At 47.8% G+C, this 22920-nt stretch overlaps 1 protein-coding gene across 15 annotated transcripts in view; it reads right to left on the reverse strand.

The window, feature by feature from the left end:
• Positions 1–22920, reverse strand: part of SLC1A6 (solute carrier family 1 member 6) — a 40523-nt gene that overhangs the window by 16323 nt on the left and 1280 nt on the right. For 5 of the 15 annotated variants that reach the window (XR_013941680.1, XM_080566219.1, XM_080566221.1 and 2 more), the window contains exons 2-3: positions 1612–1864; positions 543–680 (exon numbers count right to left, since the gene is read on the reverse strand). Coding sequence is in view for 14 of the 15 variants with exons in the window: in XM_080566219.1 (XP_080422345.1) it covers positions 543–680; positions 1612–1864 (391 nt within the window). In the remaining variant the exon portion in view is untranslated. Of the gene's footprint in view, positions 1–542; positions 681–1611; positions 1870–5736; positions 6213–13304; positions 13469–22675; positions 22727–22920 lie in introns of those variants that run through there. The other 10 variants (XM_080566215.1, XM_080566217.1, XM_080566224.1 and 7 more) reach the window with 7 other exon arrangements.

Below are 22920 nucleotides of genomic sequence, written 5' to 3' on the forward strand. Positions count from 1 at the left end.
TGGGGTGGGATGTATTTCAGCCCTTTTCACTGTCTGAAAGCTTGCTGGCTGGGGAATCTTCTATGAGGACCAGGATGAAACAGGCACTCCAGCTGGTGATCAACTCCAGTTCTTTTGGACTGACACAAATTAACCCCTCCTAGGCTACTGGAAGCCTGAATCAGACTTGGGCAACACACTTTGTTGTTTGAGGTTATGTGGAATGAAATCACAGAATCACTGAGTGGTTAAGGTTGGAAGGGACCTCTGTTGGTCATCTTGTCCAACCTCCCTGCTCAAGCAAGGATACCTAGAGCAGGGAAACCCTTGTTAGTTCTCAAGAGTTGGGCATTGGAAACACCACATTGTGCCTTTCCCAGCCTTCTGCTTCTCTGCCACTACTGAGTCAGCAGGGGTATAAGGGTAAACCACGGTCACTAAAGCTGTAGGTTTAGGCTTGTCACTATTAGCCCACCTTATCCCAACACCCGCAGTTGGGGCACAAAGGGGTACTCTGACAACTAGCATAATCTTGGCTGAAAGCACCAGAAAGCTCTTCTCACCTGTAATCAAGCTAGAGACAATGAGAGGAAGAACCAGCATCTGGAGCATACGCATCAGCAACTCTCCTGGGAAGGAGAAATACTTGATCTGGCGATAGGTCAGCTGGTAGGGCCGAAGGGAAAATGCCAGGATGATCCCTGTGAATCAACAAGGAATGAGAATGGAAATGGAACAGCGTGATCCAGTGGTCCGTCCCTCAGTCACTCCTACAACATGGCTTTCCTTTTCCTCTTCTCCTTTCAACTTCTCCCCTCTGCAAAGGAGCCAATGCTCTTTCTTTTCTAAAAGGTTATGTTCCAATTTTTACCATATGCTTTCTCTCCCTTTGACATATCTATATGCATAGGAGCCTTGTGCTGAACCACAGGTGCACCACTCCCTGCTGCACCGTCTGCTGCTTTTCTGGAGTTTGTTCCCAGGAAGCTCATTACCACAGAAGAGGTGTTACTGCCCACCTAAGTTAGCCCAGAGACCTTGTCCAGCCACCTATTAGAGCTGAGTTCAACCAGCCTGGATTGAAAATTAGGGACAATCCACTCTCTGCTTGGCAGCTTTAGTTTGCACGGTATCACAGACCAGTTGTCTGCATCAGTTCCCCCTTTTGGTACTACGGAACTAAAGTTGTGGGGTGCTTTTTGGCTTACTAAAACAGCACAGATAAATGGTTTCAGGAGACCTCTGACAAGCCTGCTGCATGTAGAGTTCAGCTTGAGGCTGGCCGACTAGCAGCAGTCAAAATGCTGTCTGAATCAGAAGTGCTGTTGCGTGCAGGGCAACAGCCCTTCCAGAGGGAGAGTGTGAGGGAGTCTTTGCTTCTGGCTGGAGCTTAGGGAGAGTCCACAACAGAAATGGTTTGCTGATATAGCTCTACTACTCCTCACAAAGAAATCACCCAGGTTTGCTCAGAGGCTTGCTGCGAATGCAGCTATATACAGAAGGGCTCTTCAGCTTCACTTCCCAAGCCAAATTATTATGATAAAATAAAACCTTTGCGGGATAAACGGACTTTTCCCCACATTTACATTTGGTGCCCACCACACGCACATAAGCCCACCACCAGCTCCATACCTAGTAAGACTGCAGCAATGGTGAAGAGGACGAAGGCGTTTCTCCTGAAGAAGCTCTTGGCGCTCTCGGCGGTGATGCTGTGCATCCGTTTCTTGGCCCGCGCTGCCCGCTTCTGCACCGCCTGCCGGAAGCGCTGGACCCGTCCCTCGGCGCTGAGCCGCTTGGCTGCATCCTCGTTGAGGAACAGGCTGTTGACATGGCTCTGCTCACTCATGGCTGGCACGGCCGCTCGGTCCCCAGGGCACGGCTCTGCCTGTGCTAGGCAGGGAGGAACACGGGAAAGAAAGCATGAGCTGCGGTACCTGACACCTTCATTTTCAGGTCATTTCCCTGAGACCCTGAGCATCCTTATTTAGTGTTGAATAAGGAACTGGCCTTGGTGTGAGGTGTCAAAATGGTCACTGCAGCCATGTCACGACTGTGGCCAGGTAGGTGCTCTGGTGTCTCTGGAGAAGCTCTGGTTGCTGTAGCACCCACCTGCACCAAGGAGCAGCCCATGGTGGCCTGGGGAGCCAGAAGGGGCTCCACAGCCACCTAGGTTTGTTGTTAGACATTTATCAGTTTGCACAGGAATGAATTTTTATCACCTGGCAATAAAACCAGTTCCAGTACACAAATTGTCTCCACAAATACTAAGATTGAGCTCAAACTCACTCCAAAGGACCAGTTCTGCTCCATTACCTACTGGCCACAAGGCCTGGAGCAGCCTCTTTACTGTTCTTTCTATATTTTTTACTATTATTCCCATATTCCTCAAGAGAAGGGAGATACACTTGCATATCAATCAAAACTGGAGTGCTAGGAGGCACCAGCAATCCAACGCTTCTTATCATTAGGAGCATTACTGCCTGACCATGCAGGTGCCAGTTTCCTGCTGTCACTGCGCCTTGGCAGGTATGACCTGAAAATGATTCTTTTTCCCAAGAGTTCACAAAGAAAACATGACTGGATGAATCCAGACAACCTTAGAAGCACAAAGTCACCTCAGCACATCAGCAGGTGCTGAGAGACGTTTCTTTGGAGATGCAAGTCAAATAACAGCTGCTCCAGTTGCAATCCTAAATTTAAGTCAAAGAAACCATCACATGTTGGGATTATATTCTCTATACAATACATATCTAGTCTTTGTCATTTGTACCCAGATAAATATCTATAATGAATCAAAGGCCATCATCAGCCAAAACAGCCATCATCAGTTCATGGTATGACTTGTATTATTTGTATTCTTTTTTTTTTTTTTTAATTTTAATAATGACACTGAATTATTAAATAAACGTTTTCATCTGTAACTGAGTTGATACTGAGAAGCAGATTTTTAAATATATTTAAGAACCAGGAGATGCAAAAGATGCACTGATGATTCTGAAAACCCCTCCAGATGTCTCTTTGCTTCCCTAAAATCTAAACACCTTTAAAAGAAGGCATTAAGTATTCAGGCTTGAAGCCATACAAGAATAAAAATAGGTAATTAATCAATCAATTTTTCTGCCTCAGAGCCTGGCCTCACAACTGAATCAAACTCTGAATACAAGGTCTGGAAAAATCATTGTTAACGCACATTGTAAGCTTATTTTTGGATCACTTTTTCAACATTATCATTTTCTCCTGGGCTAGAAACACAACTGTCAGATGAGATGAAGCAGCGGACATGCGTTTCCCCCTCAGCCCAGGGAAAGGGAGAGAGATACCTTGAGCTGCTCCCCTAAGGGATGGGGAAAACTGGTGGAAATGCAGGGGAGGTGCAGGGATGGGTCTGTACAGGCAGAACTGGTCCCAGTGCCAACGAGGGGAGAGGACTGGTCTGAAGGTCTCAGAGCAGAACTGGCTGGTACAGAAAGGCCACCACAACACACAGTGCCTGACTTGTTTGTGGGTTACACTTCTACAAGAGCATCACCAGAGGAGTGGGGCTGGCTGGAGGCAAGGAGATCCTGTGTAACAGGCAGCGAGGGAAGGCACAGGGCCCAGTAGGAGACTGGGGGTGTGCAGGGGTCTGGAACCTTCTGGAGCTGACAGACCCCAAAGAGGGGCAGGGCTGGCTATGGCCAGGCCTCAGAATGACAGAGACAGGGCCCCTTCAGGGCAGAGGGACTGTGCAGAGCTTGCTGCACCCACACTGATTTGGCACAAATCAAGCACCCATCTGCAGAGCTTTTTTTTTTTTTTTTTTTTTAAATACTCCTGTCCAGGACGAGGCAGGCCTAGGCCTAGGCCCAGCCACCTGAAAACTGTTCTGTGCTCCATTCACTGCCATGCTCCATGTTTATGTAGGTCGGACTGTGTGGTCAACATAAGCGGCCCCTCTCAGGCCCCTCACCTGTACTTAGAAAGATGGACACAGGCAGAGAAAGGGACAGACATCACACATCACCCTAATGGCATTGCATGTGCCAGCCTGCCACTATGGGGCACTGCAAGATCTCCACTCAGCATGTGCTCACACAGTGACCACCAGAGTTCTCACTTTGCCGGGCATTTTGATCTCCCCTCCTGAAAGAGATGAATGCTTGGTCTGGGATGCCCCACACTGTGGAAGCCAGTGGAAAAAAAAGTTTATTTTTTTCCTAAATTTCACCCCTGAACAGAAGAGCTCTGATTGCACATTGCAGGGTCTTTTCCAGCAGAGACGTGGAGGAAAGCCTCATGTTCATTACAGAATCACAGAATCACAGAATCATTTAAGTTGGAAGAGACCTCCAAGATCACCTAGTCCAACCTATGACCTAACACTAACAAATCCTCCACTAAACCGTATCACTAAGCTCTACATCTAAACATCTCTTAAAGCCTCCAGGGATGGTGACTCAACCACTTCTCTGGGCAGCCCATCCCAATGCCTAACAACCCTTTCGGTAAAGAAGTTTTTCCTAATATCCAACCTAAACCTCCCCTGGAAATCCCCATTCTAATAGAAGAATCATTTACACAGATGCTAATGCCTTCACGAGATTCAGAGCAGCAGAGAAACATGCCTGAGGCTGCTGAGCCAAGTCACTCCAAGTCCTCCCAAGACTGTGTGAAGGCCACTGGCAAAGATTATGTTTTTTTGCTGCAGGATCCTTGCAGTGCTGCTGTGGGTCACCCAAGCTCTTAGATTTGCAACAGCATTCCATGGATTTTGGACCGAGACCTAATTCTCGCTTCATCACATGTTCACTTCCTCATTATACCACCCCCACTTTTTTTCCGCTGGTAGAGCCAATATACATAAGACTGGGTGAAAATTTTGCCTGTCTTCCTCCTTTTCACTGTCAGACTGCCTCCTTTTCACAGTTATGCACAAGATAAGGAAACTCCAAGTTACATATTTCTTCAGTGCATTGAATTTGTGCCTCCTGAACTTCACAGTACATTAAGAAAAAATCTCTCTACCCTAGAAGAGTCTTGTATCATCTAGTTGTCTCCCAGCTACAGATTTAGACAAACAAAACTATTAACTGTCAGGTTCAAATCAGACAGGGATTTCACACATCTTCTATCCTCCTGTCTTAGCAGTTACTAATATTACTGTCCCTACATTAGGACACCTCTCAGATCTCACTCTTTGCTATCAGACTCACTGAATAATCCCTTTCCTGGGTTTAACAGGATCAATCTTATCTTCCTTTGTCTGCAGGATTTCCAGAAGCCTGTCCCAGACCTTACTGCCCTAACAGTGAGAAATGTAATTGTTTGCACTGTCAGTGCCTTGTGGGACAAAGTGAGACTTTTTACAGGCAGATGGCTGACTGTCCAAGGCAAACATTTCCAGAAGATAAACCACCAAAGAAAGTGTCAAACCCTCCAAGGCTTTCCTACACCCAAACCACTATTCACCAGACAACCAAGCAAACCCTGGTAAGGTAACGTGCTACCTCACTTTGACACACAAAGCTCCCATTTCTTCAGTGAAGGGAAAACAGTCATTGACAGCTCTGAAATCGTCCATCACAGGCTTGCTAAATGCAAACCAGGCTTCCCATTTGCCATGGTGACCCCAAGAGACCTGCACTAAAACACAGGTATGGAAATGTAGACTCATCTCTCCTCCAAACTTTTTCTTAGAGTCAGACCATACCAGAGCAACGACAAGAATTCCTGTACAGGGAAGGTGGGAGCAGAACCCACTTGTATAAAGGGACTCACCTGCTTTTTTCTCCAGATGTCTCCCCATCCACATGTACTGGAAGACAGTATTTTTGTGCAAAGAAAATGAAATTTCTATTTTGATGTGGGAAAAGTTCAGGCTGAGTCACTAGATCCCATGTTCCACCATATGCTCAGCAGCCTTCTCAGAGCAACGCTTATCTCACAGAAGAAGCTCACCAGAAGAACTCGCTCCTGCAAAGTCCCCACCCTCTCGATGACTAGCTCCTTTCTCCATCTGCATATTTTGCAATACAGCAGCCCCCTCCACAGCACATTCCCTCTGCATTGCCAGCCTGAAATTGTGTAAATATTCTCTATTGCATCAGCTGGAAGTTCTCAGACTGCTGCAGTAAGTCATCAAAATACACTCCTCGCAGATAAGCAGGCTGCCAATGGCATGGATTTTCCTTCTTAGGAGGAACATGGTGGCTTTGATCTCTTGGTGAAGGTTCTCCTATTCATGGCTGCTTCTCCAGTCTCCACTCTGCCAAAAGCATTGAGATATCTGAGAGAGCATTTTTGGAGGTAACTTCAAGACTAGACCAGGAAGGACAGGATGTTTTGTAAGAAAGGTCAGTATTGCAAAACTAATGCCTAGTTCCTGGCAGTGAAGTTTCACATAAACAGTGGAATGTTGGCTGTTTTAGGGACAACAATCAGAAGATGGTGAAAGTAAAAAATGGGGAAGTAAGACTTTTGCACTGTATTTTTTGTTATGCTTTTTGCAGAGTTTTACGTGGTCATCTTCCCATCTATATGGGGAGAGGATTTCCAGCACAGGAGGGTGGGCACAACAGACAGATTTGTGAAGAGCACTTAAGGACCGATAAAGAGCTGAAAATAAGGAATCTCTGAATCAACAGAGATGTGTTTTTTCCAGCTTGTGCTGTGTTTGAGGAACATCCCTCCCCTCTATGCCTTGTCTCCGCTCAAGCTACCAAATCAGAAGCTAACAAATCAGAAAAGCTGAAACCATCCAATGTACATCACCTTCCATGAGTATGTTTTAAAGACATCAGGTAACAAAATCCTGGCTGAAAGGGAAGCAGAAGTAGCCATTGCATACTCACCAATCTTGGAGAAGATTGTGCTGGGGCAGATTGAAAGGCATTTCAAGAACAAAGCTCTTATCAGGCATAGTCAACATGAGTTCATCAAGGGAAAGACTCGCCTTAGTAATCTGATCTCTTTCTATGATAAGGTCACCCTCTTGGTGGTTGAAGGGAAAGATGTGGATGTAATCTTCCTGGATGTCAGCAAGGCCTTTGATACTGTCCCTCATGGCATCTTTCTGGACGAATTGTCTAACTGTGAGATAACCAGGTTCACGCTATACTGGGTGATGAACTGGCTCAATGGTAGAACTCAAAGGGTTTTAGTAAATGGGGCTACATTTGGCTGGTGACTGCTCACTAGTGGTGCTCCCCAGGGCTCATTTCTAGGACCAGTCCCATTCAACATTTTAATGAATGATCTGGATGCAGGAGTTGAATGCAAGAGGCAGTTTCACTGGAAGGTTAACTGGGGTAGCCTCGAGGCAGATTTTCATCCCCATGTCACAGGTCACATACTTTTACCTCCAATTGCAGGCTTATCCCTAAATATCACTTTATAGTAAACAGGAGCTAAGCAATATCAGGACACTACAGTCCTGCAGAAACTGGCTGCTCATGGCTTAGGTAGTTTGCTCCATAATGACTCAGAAGGTCAGGTTGGTGGTTGGACTTGATAATCTTGAAGGTCTTTTCTAACCTCAGTGATTCCACAATTCTATGATTCTTTGAAACTCATTTCATTTTCCGAATGGTATCCTAGTTCTACTCAGATCTCTGACAAGGCAATGCAAATCTGCCTTGATGAGGGTTATTTGCCCTACTGAGGGTTATTTGCAAATTTATGTAACTTTTGCACAATGGGGAATGCTGGGCACAAGCATGAGTCTGCCCATCCATCTGCAGTCCCAAGGACAGCAATGAAACAGCCCCACGACACAGACTGAGACTTCTGCTCTGCGTCCACTGCTCTGCTGCAGCCTGGTGGCTCACGGGGAGAGCCTCGTCCCCGGAAACACTGGGAACTGGGTAGTTCCAAACTTAGAAACAGAAACTAAGAGAGTAAAATATTGCAGTCAGCAGAGAAACTTCTTGAAAAATCTTAAATGTGTGCTTTTACTAAAGAATCTTTTAATACACACTGGGCCCCATGTCCTTATTCGTGCCCTTCACCTGCTTGGCAGCTGTTACACAGAGAAAGGCAGTCTGAACGGGGGGGAGACAGATGCAGACACAGAAAGACCTAAGTTAATCGAGTTTCAGGATCATTATCTATCAGTCCTGTTCAGACTCTGCCTCACACTTCCCAGTGCAGATTGCTTCTCTTCACTTGAGCAAGATGGTCTTTGTGGCCAGGCTGCTAGGACTCAGCCTAGATTTGATTCAGTGAAAGAGGATGAAGCAGCTTCTTGACAGGCGAAGAAACCAGGTGATTAAAAAGAGATGTCCTCTCCCCACTCCCCAAACCTTTGCCCAACAGCCAGGGAAACATGCCTGGGCCTCAGCTTTATGTTCTCTATTTGCAGTGTACTTTCATGGAGATGCAACCATCAGAGACAGCAGTTTGCACAGAAGGTGCTCAGAAGCCGCTGTATTTGTGCAATGGGGGTGATGGTCGCTGGGGCATGGTCCCCAGCACTGGCTGGAGCCATTGCTGGTACATTAGCGGCCTCAACCCAGACACAGAGAGGATGCAACTCTGCAGGAAGTGCCTAGGACCTTTCGCTGGGGCAGGGGAATGGTCTCTTGCCTTCAGGAGGTGTGCACTGGCTGAGGATTTGTACCACCAAGTGAGGGATCTGGATGAAGAGGTCAGCTGACTGTGCAGCATCTGTGGTGATGGAAAAAAGGTTGACTGCATATTCTGAGTCACATCTGACAGCAGATAGAAGAATGTGAACCCCGAACTGCACCGCAGTAGGGGAAAGCAGACTCTGTGCTTATTAGGTTGAGAAATAAAGACTCCCATAAGGAGGCTGGAAGGCTGGAAGACTGTGACTTCTGGCAACAAGAGGAGCGCTCCTGCTTCACCTGCAGAACTGCAGCGACGGGACAGATTCAGCCCTGGTAAGAGAGGTGGGCTGGGGGCTCTGACCAACAGCGCTCTGAGCTGCTTGAACCCTGTAGGAGCACCAGGAGGAAGCAGTGAGGGTTAGGAACGGAGACTCCCTTCTGAGAGTGACAGAGGCCCCCGTCTCTCAAGCTCTGTCATCTAGAGAGGTTTCCTGCCTACCTGGGGCTCAGATCAGGGATGCTGTGGAGAGATGCTGATGCTTGTCCAGCCCTTGGGCTGTTGCCCCAAGTGATATGGCCAGAAGACTCCCAGAGCATATGAAGCTTGACCACATGGCTTTGGAGGCAATGGTCAAGGGCATGGTATGGTGGGCCAGGCATTGTCTTCACTGATCCTGCTTGTGAGAGGGACTTGTGGAGGACTGAATGGATCCTGCGGGTGATCAGCTGGTGTAAATAACAGGTTTTTGGCTTTTATGACCATGGAGACACTCTTTGAGGTTCAAGGAAGAGATGGGATCAACCTGATGAGATGTATGGTAGCAAGCATCTGGTCAGCCTGGTGAGGAGAGCTTTAAGCTAGAAATAATGGAAAAGGGAGATGATGACTAATACAGACAAATGAGGAAGTGATAGACTGGGTTGGCAAGGACAGGGCGCAGGGTGGTGTGGAAAAAGAAGATCTTAGAAAAAAATAAAATAAAACAGAGGCCTACCTCTAGCGTAGGCACATAAATAAGGAAGTGTCAAGAAGACACTTGACACTCTCACTTGGGGAGAGACTCGTTGTCAGGGGGGTGTAGTGATAGGACACGGGGTAATGGGTTTAAACTAATAGGGTAGGTTAAGGTTAGGTATAAGGAAGAAATTCTTCATTCAGAGGGTGGTGAGGCACCAGAACAGGCTGCCCAGAGAAGCTGTGGATGCCCCATCCCTGGAAGTGTTCAAGGCCAGGCTGGATGGGGCTTTGAGCAGCCTGGGCTGGTGGGAGGTGTTTCTGCCTGCGGCAGGGGGGTTGGAACTAGATGGTTTTCAACATCCATTGCAACCCAAACCATTCCATGATTCTAAGGCAAAATGATGCAATTTCTCACAATTTTCTGGGAAAAAGAGCACAAGTGTGTGCCCCTCTGAGTTGCATGTATGCTAGTGACCACAACAACATGGCAAACCAAAAGGAGAAATTATGAGATCCACATAAAGTAACAACGCTGCAGTCTCGTTGAACTCACAGAGGTGTGGTGGCACAGCTCACCTAACGGAAGAGCTGCAGAAGACAAGTACAGGCTCCTCGGGAAGAATAGGCCAGGAGGGGGAGGAGGGAACATCACCCTTTATGCAAGAATGAACAAAGCATAACATTGTGGACACAAACTGAAGTACAAAGAAATTCTACTTATGCATAAGAAAAGAGCTGTGTTTTTTCCCTTTTTTTTTTTTACTCTTTAAGGTTGAGCTCTGGAGCAGGTTGCCCAGAGAGGCTGTGGGGTCTCCATCCTTAGAGATACTCAAAAACAGACTGGGCATGGTTCTGAGCAATGGTCCTGAGCAACCAGTTGTGGCTGACACTGCTTTGAGGAGGAACGTTGATGAGATGATCTCCAGAGGTCCTTGCCAATCTCAGCCATTCTGTGGTCCTTCCATCTCCTGCTGAGACACCGCGTGACAAGGCTTTGCAGGCCTTTCAGACAGCACTGACACAACCCCATCCCCAGCCGTGTCCTGGAACTGATTTGTATATATAATTGGCACAGGGCTATGGTCTGGTTTCCCTCTCTTCTTCTCTCACCCTCTAACCCCTGCACAGCACTCTTGCACCACGCTGAAAAATAAACAAGAAAACGCTGCTTCATGGAAATGACCAAGTGCCATTTGTTGCAGACGGATTGTGAGGACCCCAGGGGTGTCTCAGCAGAGGGAGAACCATCAGCCAAGTGTGATCCTCTGTGAGATACTCCTCTGGGACAAGGAAGTTCCTGGACACTGGCAGGATGCGGCATTACAGGGCACTCTTGCCATGGTGCCTGGTGTTGGAGGTCAATGCAAAGTTTAAGTGAAGACTTTCTGCATTTTTGTCTTCCCCTTTTTTCTCTCGTGGGGCAGAGCATCAGCACTCGGTCTGTCCCCTGCTCCCTCTGCCCAAGTACAGCAAACATGTCAGCCAGATAGCAAAAACCCAACCCCAATGCAAAGCAAAAACTTGTGTGGCCAACAGAGCAGAGGAGAGCACCGGTGTCTCCTGGTGGACTCAAGCTCTGGCTGGGACAAACCCTCTTGTCACACCTTGGGACAAATGGATAGGAGATAACGACTTAAATTTATGTTGTTGTCCCACTATTGCTAAAGTCTGTGTAGAAAAATACACAAAGGGTTAACCTAATTAGTCAGTTGTACTCCTGGGACTGACAGAAATCAGCCAAATTAGAACTGCCCATCAAAAAGCCTCTCTGCAGTTTACCAGCCTCCAGGGACTGGAGTGGCAACAGAATCCCAAAGCTGTGGTGCTCGGTACAGCGTGTGCTGTCACAGCACTGCCATGAGCACTGGCCCGGTGCTCAGGCGAGCCTTGCTGTAAAGACACAGCACTGGAAAAGCAAGTCAGTGGCCGGTGCCCCCCTCAAGAGTGGCTGCCCCAGGCTCCCTCTTTCTAACACAACTCTTTCCTTTTTTCCTCTTTTCCTCTTTTCCTCTTTTCCTCTTTTCCTCTTTTCCTCTTTTCCTCTTTTCCTCTTTTCCTCTTTTCCTCTTTTCCTCTTTCTTTTCCTCTTTTCTTTTCTTTTCTTTTCTTTTCTTTTCTTTTCTTTTCTTTTCTTTTCTTTTCTTTTCTTTTCTTTTCTTTTCTTTTCTTTTCTTTTCTTTTCTTTTCTTTTCTTTTCTTTTCTTTTCTTTTCTTTTCTTTTCTTTTCTTTTCTTTTCTTTTCTTTTCTTTTTTCTTTCTTTTTACTTTTTTTATTTCCTTTTCTTGCCTTTCCTTTTCCTTCTTTTTCTTGCCTTTTCTTTTTCTTGCCTTTCCTTCTCTCTCTCTCCTTTTCTTTTCCTTTCCTTTCCTTTTCTTTTCCTTTTCTCTCCCTCTCTCCCTCTCTCTCTCTTTTTTTTTTTTTTCCCATTGCTGAAAGCCAGCCAGGAACTGTGAAATAATCAGCACTTTTGAGCCCACTGTTTCTCTCGTCTCCAAGGAAACTCTGCTATTATGTTTAATATCAAAATGAGTAGGATTTTCAAGGAGGGAAGTCTCCACAAGTAGCAGCAGGGAAGCACGCTAAGGGGGAGAAGAAGGAGAAGGAATCTCTGCAGGGGGAGAGAGGGTCCGTGAGAAAGCTGCTCTAGTTTTTCTGAGGTGGACAGCTTCTGGAGCTGGGTCAGAAAATAAGGAGACAGAAATTAAATAGCCCACCCTTGTGAGGAGAGAGGGAAGATGCAAGCCTGGGAGGAAGGGACGCACCAGGCTGCTCATGGAGGGCCGGCAGGGCCGTGCCTTGCTCTCAGGGCTCTGCTCAGCGGCCTGGCAACTGCAGGTTAACAGGAAGCAAGTCCTACCTGCTTCTGGGCAGCCAACGGGCACTCCAGAGCAGGAATCTACAACATACCTCCAGCACCAAGAAAAACTGGCACTTCGCAGGGGCCGTCTTGGGTGCCTCCACTCCCGCCTCACTCCCACATTGGTAGCTCAGTGCCTGTTGTCAGGAGCACTGAATCCAGCCGCTGTGCAGTACATGTTCTGTTTTCCAGTACTGAGGACCAAGACAGGGAGGGCTCACAAAGCCTTGGGCTGAAGGCACCCTCACCCCTCTTGCTCTTGAACCCTCTGCAGCCCGCCCCGTTGTTTGCCCTCGTAAGGGCAGCACACGCTGAAAGCAATGCAGCCAAAGTGCCTACACAGAAAACTTCCACTCACCAGCCCAACTGGGCTCAACTCAGCCATCTTCGAGTTGCTATAGCAGCCCCTGGCAGGGCTTCCCACTCGGTGCAGTGCTAGGGCTTGTCCATTTTTCACTCCCTGACTGGCAGCCACCTGCCCCCCAGCCAACTCCTGCCACAGCGATGGACGCAGGAGGAGAACGGATCTGCCCAGGGTCCAGCCGCTGGCGCATCTCGGCGTGAGGGAACCGGCCAAGTGGAGGGGACCATGCGATGGGCAGGAATTTCATCCCCACTGAGCCCTGCAGTGACAGTGATCGCTCACTGATCAGCTGGCTTGCAGCCTAAATCCAACCCTGGGAGGACAAGTCCCTTTCTCTCCACAGCCCCCTGCTCATACTGATGTCCTGTGACGAGGCTGGCTCTTTCTGCCTGCCCACCAGGCATTTCACCCAGCCCTGAGCACACAGTCCCACTTTTAAAGCACTCCCTTGGGGGCAGTCCCCTCTCCCGAAGCAGGGCGAGAGCTATCCCTCCTGCCCTCTCATGCATGTGCCCAAGGAAATCGCCTGCTGTCCTCCAGCCACTGGACCTGGCACCACTCTTATTCATGCATCCAGATTTGCTGACAAAACCACTCACCTGGAACAAGCGTCAGTTGTCGAGCAGGACAACAGCGGGTCTTTTTCGGCTTGGGGGATTATTCTGAGTTGTTTTGTTCTTTAATTCTTTAAGCTCAAAGGCAGGATGCAGAATTTTCTCCTTAGAAAGGTGCAGCGTTAGCAGAGAGCTCTGAGCAATACCTCCTGAGAGAGGAAAGGAAGACTGTAATATGCTCAGGATACATGGCAGTAGGGGGTGGGGGAGTGGCATGTAGGAGGAGACTGAAAAAATCTTCGATGATTGCAGGAGACCAGAGGACAGCAAGCACCTGTCACCGTGATGTTGCATATAGTCCGTGCTGGATTTAACGATACCAGAGGTTTTGCACTTTCTTCTCCCTCCTCACACAAGCTGCAAAGAGAGTTAGTAGCAACAGAGAGCAGGACGAGCTGTTAAATGAGAACCAGATCTCATCCCCATCCCAGTCCTGCCCCCTCAGTCTGCTGCCTTCCTCGAGGGTGGCTGTGAGCAGAAATCCATCCGGCAGCAACAGCTGAATACTCCGAGCAGGCAGGTCCTTCACCAGCCCTGTCTGTGTAAGCAGGGCCTCAGAGATCCAGACACACCTCTGTGGTTTGTCCAGATCGGCCCGAGGGGATGGACATGTGTCTGTGCCTCCGCCAGATAGCTGTAATTTCCCAGTGGTGTGTTAGGCGAGTCACAAGGCAAGAATCCATTCACTGAGTGTGCAAAGGAAATACGTTAGCAATGCAGCCTGTCAGTGAGCCAAACTCTGCTTTCAAGGAAGCAGGCGCTGTCTTTACTCATCTCACTACAGGAAGGACATGGAGGTGCTGGCGCGTGCCCAAAGAAGAGCAACGAAGCTGGTGAAGGGTCTACAGAACAAGTCTTATGAGGCACGGCTGAGGGAGCTGGGGTTGTTTAACTGGAAGAAGAGAAGGCTCAGGAGAGACCTTATTGTACTTTAGTTACCTTAAAGGAGGTTGTAGCGAGGTGGGGACTGGGCTCTTCTCCCAAGCACCAAGTGATAGGACAAGAGGAAATGGTCCCAAGTTGCACCAGGGGAGGTTTAGGGTTGATATTGGGAGAAATTTATTTACTGAAAGGGTTGTGCAGCACTGGAACAGGCTGCCCAGGGAAGTGGCTGAGTCACCATCCCTGGAGGTTTTCAAGAAATGTGGAGATGTAGAACTTAGTAGCACGGTTTAGTGGTGCATTTACAGTAATGCATGATGCCAAGTCAATTTGAAGGTGTGCGAACCACATAGTCAGTGCTGGCTTCTGGATGGGGTAAAGTGAAGAATTATCACCAAAATACAAGCCCAAGGTTCCAACAGCACTTCTGTTTCTATTCCTCAACTCACAGGGGGATGCATTGGTTGTTACCTGCTGGCAGACTTCTCCCTGTTTCAGGTGGCACCAGCGCAGGGGCTTTGCTGTGTGCCCCAGCTTCAGTACACACCAGCGGCAGCGCATTGTGGCTGCAGCCAGAACTTGCCACGGAGTGTGATTTATCCAGCAGGGAGAAGATCAAAGCCTCAGTGTCAGGCTCGTCTGGCAGAGTCCTGGAAGTGAAATCCCCAAGCCCTCTGTCCCCATTGGATTCTGTGGGAAGGGGAGAGCTAAACCTCCTCAGCCCCCTGCTACAGAGAGCAGCTCCTAACACCCACTGGCTTCCTTCCAGAAAAAGACAGACATCAATCAGGAGGGTGATTAGGTGGGATTTTGCTGGATGGGCCATTTGGAGCCTAGGGTCTTGACTAGTTCTATCACTCTCCCTTGTTTCAACTTCCTCCGTCTGCCAAATCAGCACGGACACAGGCCGTTGCTACATCAGGGGGCAAGGACACACTGTCTGCACCAGACAAATTGTTTGGTCTTCATGTGACTCAGTTGCTCATTTGTAAATGGAGGAAACAGCGCTAGTTTTCCTATTGAAGGATACAGAAGTTCAGTGAGGTCTCAGGTCATGTGAGTGTCAGCCGGGGACTGGAAACCCTAGCCCTGTACTCCGCAAAGTTTCAGTTATCTTTTCAGCAAAACACATATTGGAATGTGAGATTTTTTTTTTTTTCCCCCAAAATAAATGTCTCTGGTTTTGTGGCATAGATTCCAGCGTTCTGCCTGCACTACGCACCCAAAGTGTTCCTGCAGAAATGTGGATGAGAGCCAGTCCAGCAGCAGAGGGAAAAGGAGGCAGGCTGTGTAAGCGCAGCCTTGTGCACAGCTCATCTCTGCTCCTTCTGCTGGTTCACGGCCATCGGCTGCCGGTGGGGTGGTCCTGGAGGAAGGACATCCCTTAGCGCGCCTGCCCCTGCTTCTCCCAGTGGCTTAGCCAGCAGCTTTATTACAGATGGGTACCTGACTCCGCTGTTAGCTGTCTGCTGCAGGCTTGGGTGATCAGCGGCAGTCAGAAGAGTGCTCTTTGCATGGACAGTGCATTTCTGACACTACCCAGCGAGGGGCAGAGCTGCCACGCACTTGGCCATCTCTCAACAGCTGCAATTTTTTTTTTTTTTTTCCCTGAACCTACTTCAGGGAGAAATGGTTGACTAGGGGTGGATAATTGCCCGTTTCCACCCTCTATGCCTGCAGTTCAGCTTGGCTCCTAGGGTCTGTAGTAATTCCTACCCAGTTTCTTAAACCCCAGGTTAATACCTCTAAGCCTTCTTTAGCCCTAAACTCACAGTGATTACTGCCTTAAAACTTCTCTTTCACCAATTTCCTCAACGTTTCATTTTGACTTTTACCTACAGCAGTTTCCAGACACCTTCAAGTTATAAAGTAGGACACGGAGCAGCAATCTGAAGCTACGGAGGAGGTGAAGAGCTCTGCTCCCTCAGGATGGTGGCCCTGGTAGAGGGCAGAGCCTTCCCAGGGTGGAGCAATTCCTTGGGGAACAAACCCCACAATGAGATAAGACCCTGAGACTCGCCTCTTCCTGTGAGTGCCAGGCACACTTCATCAGCCACATCGCACAGAGGCCATATGATACTGCAAGTTATCAACAGCAGGTAAAAGGGAAACTCTCAATGGCAGCCTTGTGAGATGCAATGAGAAAAGGCGAGACCACGGCTCCTCGTGGCACTGAGTTACCAAGGGCCTTCTAACGCCGTCCTTGTGCAGCCATTTGAGAGCGAAGATAAAGAAAGGGCTTGTTGAGAAACAGCCTGGAACAGCTTTTCCAAATCACCTCCCTTGTGATTTTCTCCGTAAAGTGCCTTTCAAACTGATTTATGCTAATCTCACAAGCAGACTAAAAATGTCATGTAGGGACAGGGCAGTTTGTTTAACACCCACTCCCTCTTTAACACAACCTCAGTCTCTGCCTCTGTGCAACTTGGAAAGACCTCAGTCCTAAACGAGTGAAGTTCTGGGGAAAGGGCTCTTGAGACAGATTTTTACACAGGGTTTATGTCTCTCTGAAAGAGGTTTGCAGGCCCAGCAGAATGACTGCATCTTTATTACCTCTTTGATTTTAAGTGAGACCTTGATTACCTATTTGGTCTTTAAAAAGCAGAACACCTAAAGATGGATGTAAAGTGTTGATTCCCAATGTAATGATAAGGAAAGCCCCACATGTGAATCTCTGTTAAAATGCAGTCCCGACGTATTTGGGTTGCTGTACGCAACTTTGATGAAGCATTGAGACTGCAGGATCAGGTTGGGAAAAAAACAAAAACCGAAAGAACAGCAGATGGCTGTGTCTACTAGCCCATAGGTTCCCTACTTTACAATCAGCATTTATTGCTTTAGCCTTTTGAAAGAGCTCAACCTCTCTGAACTGCTGCGAAAAACACATTAAGGAGCATGCTGCAGTGAATCACTGGGGTGTGTGCACCCTTGTCACCTGAACGTGCTGATGACTGGGAGGATGTCCGTGAACAGCCCTTACCTAGACCTGTCAGAGGAATGCGGGTGGTTTCTGCTGGAGCGTTAGAAAACCCAGTTGCTAATATTCCCAGTGGCTAATTGCCATGGGGAAAGATGTGATTTTCTTATATGTTAAGCAATCCTTCAACTCTTCCTTTCCTGGATTTTGCAATTCTGTGGTCTGGTTCCCCTTGTTACAGTAACCTTACTTTGGGGGCTGGGATTAATTTTCTGTCTTGCACTGCTCACTTGGCCCAGGGAGCGTAGTCCAGCCATGACCTTCATTCGAAGTTAGCAGAGTTTCTGCAAATGAACCTCCTTTTCTGTTTCACAGAGCTGCTCAAATAATGGAATTTCCTTCCTATGGGAAATACCAATATTTCAACATTTATTTTTGCCCTATTTTGAAGCAAAAAGTCAAAACTCAAACTCTTGCAACACACGACGTTCAGAAAAATTCTAGCAGAAATGTAAAGAAACATTTTGGCTTGGATCAGGCTGATGTAAATCTGCTCCCACTTGAGCTGTAATGTTTCTTCATGCGAGTGCCTCTCATGAGCATATTTTTACCTTGTAGGATAGACTGCAGCTCTCATGTTACACTGCAGCATGCCCTGTCGTGGAGCTGCTGTGGTGCCTCGTCCTTGATGCAGCCTCGAGGATGAGCAAAGGCCAAGGAGAACAGGGCCAGAAGGGCTAAAAGAGATGTGGTGCAGTTCTTGCTGGCAGGACATTCTGGTTAGAATTTCTGACGGCCAGCAAAGAAAGTGACAGCCAAAAATTGATATTTCTGATGAGAAAAAATTCTCACCGCCGATTTTTGACTGGGTTTCAACTGATGAGCGAGACAAACTTTTCTGAACTTCTGACATATCTGATATTCAGAAGTGTGGCCATTTTCTCCTTGGTTCTGCTGAGAGTACATGGGATTGAGAGGTTTCAGCTACGCTAAATGTCAGTTTATGCTCCCTGCTCCTCCCAGGCACACAGGGAACACGTGCTGCACACTTGCAAGGGCAGTTCTGCTTCAGGAGGCTGTGTCATTTGTTCCATGCCATTTTTCACAAACCTCAGTATATCACTACATACAGCCCCTGTCATTGTGAGCTGCAAATGCCTAAGCTGGTGGTGATGTCTGAAGTCCTAAACCCAGCATTTTGTCAAACTTTTCCACCATCTTTACTGATATTTCCACTGGAATCTCCTGCTCTATCCCCAGTATGTTCCCTAGTGGAAACTCACCTGAATTCCCCACCCCACCTCCCGCTCCCCAGTGGGGAGGAATAGTTGCTTATTGAGAACTGTCTTTTCATTTCTTCTCTTCCAGAAGCAGACTGCCCTTTTCCTTCCTAACACCGCTCTGCCTCCTGCAGCCTCTGCCTGGCTGTGCTTTGTATGGCATGAACAGCTTCCCCAGTTCTCATGCTTTCAAGTTTTACAGGTCTTTCCCTATTCACTGTTGCCATTTTTGTGTGCAGTAGTTGAGTTTCAGCAAGGATGCCATCAGCTGCCTCATTGTATATTAGCACTGATCTTGGATTCTTTGTTAGGATGGCTGGAAAAAGCACTTTTTCCTTCTGCAGCAGATCAGTCACAAAAAGCAAAGTACCAGAGCTGTCTCTTCTATGCTCTACTGGCATTTTAATTGTTAACCAACTGTACACACACTATGTTTCTTTTTGTAGTAGGCAGTTCCCTCATAGTCACTTACTCATAGGTTTTGACAGCTGAATTGTGGATGTGCTGAGTTTCTCTGGCTGCTCTAGGGACACGTGCACTGCAACCTCACCTGTGAATTGGCAGCAGGTAGAAGCATTTCTCAGAACTCCATTTTCATACAGTTTTTGAAGGACTATGAAACATGCTGCCAGCATGAGAGATGGCATCACTCCTAGGGACTGCTCTTAGAGAAAAAAAAATATTTCTTATTGAAACTGTCACGTGCAAATTGGTTCAATAAGAATATTTCCTGCTGTGGAGAAAGGTAGTATTCAAAACTTGAGCTATCCAGCACAAGATGGATGTGCCTTGTCACAGCTGCTCTTGGAGCAGCCAGGACAGGTATGAGAACCTTTCCCTGTCCTTTTCTCCACAACTTTATTTCTGACAACAGCTATCTAGCACAGCAAGAGGCAATTCAGACAGGCAGGATAGCTGAATGCCCATACTAGCATGAGATTATTGTGACCTGTTCTTATCCCTTCATCTCCTGGCTTGTCTGGTTTCACTACATTTCTTCTGAGGGGTGCATTTCAAACAGTGAGGCTCAAATCTAGCATGTTTTCTTCCGCAGTTCAGGGTCTTTTCTGGGGGCATTAACATGTTCAGAGTCTTTCTCACTTTGCCCTTTCTCTCCCCAGCAGCCCCTTCCTGCTCCCCTTCCCCAGCCTCCCCACCGATACAGCTGGGTGACAATGGGGTGACAAAGAATGGCTGGGGAGAAGAGAATCCCACACAATTTCTGGATAAGAGTTGGGTACTCGGGAAACAGGTTGTTAGGTTGGCAGCAGCTGCTCTGGAACGGTCTCTGGCTTGAGGGATGTGAGCAGGTCCCTGGGTCCTGGGCAGTCACAGAGGGGGAAATTTAATCGTCCTTGGAGGGTGATGGCAGCCCACAGGACAGCCACGGTAGCAGGAAGGCCAAAACTGAAACAGCTGTTGGGTTGAGAGAAAGCTGCAGACCTGCACGTGGGGTACACCATCCTGTCTGACTGCGACTTCTGCGCAGCCAAATAATACAAAAATTGTGAACAATGTTTCTTGGCAGGAGCAGCAGTCCACTGAACAGCAGTGGACACAGTTATTACTTATTCTCAGTATGGTTTGTTTCTCTGGATGAGAAACTGTGATACAGCACCTTCATGTGCACCCTGCTCCATCTTAACAGCCTGAAATGCCTCAACTGGCGATTCAGTACTTCAGGGGAATGGCTTTCATGGCCTTCCGACAACAGCATGTGACTTCTGGGCATCCTATATCAGTGAGTTGTACAAGCTGGAAAATGTCAAAAAACCTCACTGATAATTCAAGTAGCTTGGTCCGATGCTACTGTGGGTTAAGCCTGCCTTCTCTGAGCTGGGAAAACAGGATGGAAATACTTCTGCTGCTCCGATGATATATTTGTCCAAATTTAACTTGGCCCATTTTCTCTGGTATTCTCCACATGGTATTACCATTGGCATTATGCTCTTCTCCATTAGTTCCCAACGCTGTATATATGTATATTACAAGGACAAAAGGGACCATTTGTGATCATCTAGTCTGACCTCCTTTTTCAGGACAGGAATAGTCCTGTGTTAATTAATTTTCTTTTAAGTAGAATATACTATTTAGAAAAATTTCTGAACCTGCATTACTCCTTTCTGGTGGTGATGAATTCACCACAATTCCAGGCAAATTATATAAGCCTGGGTCTACCTGACCCTTGAAATTATGCATGATAATTTGGAAAAAGCAGTCAGCTGCTGCTGTAAATGAGCTGAACTGAACTTAATGCTAATACTAACACTGCCATTACCACACCAAGCGCCTGTAGCATACCTTAAACAATGTTTGCACGTGGACATGCAAATCTGATTTCACAATTTGCTTTCCTTTAGGAATTTATCCAAACATTCACTAGCTTTCTTGAAGGAGAATTCAAAACTACAGGATTTCAGAGAAAACAGAGCTGTATGGCAATTCTACACCCTTGGCTTTCCTTCACTGAACTGCAGAATCCCCTAAAACCAGCTACTTTCAACCACTCCTGACGGACTTGGTCTTTCATTCCCACCGGTTCTCTCTAGGAAAATCACACTCTACCTATCTCTTCTTCAGAGACTTTTTTTTTCACTCTTTTTACGACACCCTTCTGTCATGTTTCTTACGCTCGTAATTTTGACAAAATGCCTGTTTACCTTGGGGTACAGCCCTGCTCTAACACTCAATACTTTGAAGTATTCCAGAAGAAGGTATAGCCGTCTCCAGAACTGGTGTCTCAGTGACAACTTTTCCCCTCAGGGCTGCAGAAGTGTCTGGTGGGCACCCATCACCCAGCCAGGCGGTGTGGATTTGTTGTCTGGGTCTTCCTGGAACAAGCAGGGAGCACCTGACCTGCACGTACAGCACTGGGCTTAGAATCGCAGAATCATTTAGGTCAGAAAAGACCTCTAGGATCATCAAGTCCAACCATTAACCTAGCACTGCCAGGCCTACCACTAAACCATATCGCTGAGCACCACATCTACACATCTTTTGAAGACCTCCAGGGATGGCGACCTAACTAATTCCATGGGCTGCCTGTTCCAATGCCTCACAACCCTTTCAGTGAAGAATTTTTCCTAATACCCAACCTAAACCTCCCCCGGCACAACTTGAGGTCATTTCCTCTTGCCTTACCACTTGTTGCTTGGGAGAAGAGACTGACCTCCACCCTGCTACAGCCTCCTTTGAGGTAGTTGTTCTTCCTGCCCCCTATCACAGATCATAAAGCAGAAGGGTGGAGCGGTGGCCCTGATGCCTGTGGGTGTCAGGTTGGGCTCAGGCGAGCACACAGAGCCCAAATTGTAGCACAGAGAAGCTTGGAGTGGTGCTGGCTGCACGCCGTCAACAGAGGCAATGCAAACTGTCTCACAGCTCATTACAGAAACTGAGCCAAAGGGAAGGCACGTTCCCAGCTTATCAGGCCACCTCCTCTGTGAGCTCTCTGATCTACTTTTCAAGTGATTGTTCCTGACCTAGGAGAAGCCCCTGAGAAATCTCACAGTTCATAGCCTGCAGCTAAATGGGCATCAGCAAGCAGAAACGGTGGGGAGGCGGGAGCGTGGCGCGCGCAGCCTGCCTACCCGGCTGGAAAATTCCACTCCTCTTCATCACTGCAGACCATGCTCGGGCGCTTAGGAAGCAAGCCCTGCCAGCGGTGTGTTTATCTGCTTGCCCGGCTGCTGCTCTGCTTTGCTGCTGTGAATTGTGTCCCATTTGCCAGGACACCTGCACTATCTGCTCAGCCCTCTTTTAGTACGGTGATAAGAAGTGGCTACGAAACAGCATCCTGCTTCCTTTGCTCTGTTTCACTGTATTTTTTTAGCACGGCTGACAGTCAATACAGGGTAGCACAAAGGGTGAGGCTCTGGAGTAAGGATGCCAGCGGAACCAGCTTCTCCTCCAGCCCTGGCCAAGCTGTGCACAAGAACCCAGCTCCTTGATGCTTCCTCTCCTGGCACCTCTGCTATGTGAGCAGCTACGGACATCCCCGCCCCAGCCCAACCCGAAGCCTGCTAAACCTGCGTAGAATTGGTCAAATGACTTGCAACGGTGTCTTCTTACTTCTGACTATCAAACCATGAATCCTAAAGGAATCCTAATAAATATTAGAACATTTAGCCCTCCAGTACTGAAGGAATGCCGACTGGCCGAGGATCGGAAAGGTTTCAAGTGCTCCCAGCCCCCGTCTCGCCCTGCCACACTTCCGTACAACTTTCCCCCCCTCTCCCTTTTTAATGCTCGCACACTCCCACCCACAGACATGCTCCTACCTTCCGGATTTGCAGCTGTGCTTGCTGCAGGGATGTTTAATCCCCTGTTAGGAGGCGAGAAAAGCCTGCAAGTGTCTGGGCGGAAAGCCTCGTGTTACAATGTCACTGAGGTCACCAGCAGACACCCATTAGTAACCAATGGGAATAAATCCCATGGGAATTAGGCAGCTGTAATTCCTGGAAACTAGGCTTTGCGCTTCGAACGTACTAGTGCTGGATTCCTTGCAATACTAAGCACTGAAATA

Source organism: Anser brachyrhynchus (genome assembly GCF_964034855.1).
Source record: "Anser brachyrhynchus genome assembly, chromosome: 23".
In the NCBI taxonomy this organism is placed as follows: Eukaryota; Metazoa; Chordata; class Aves; order Anseriformes; family Anatidae; genus Anser; species Anser brachyrhynchus.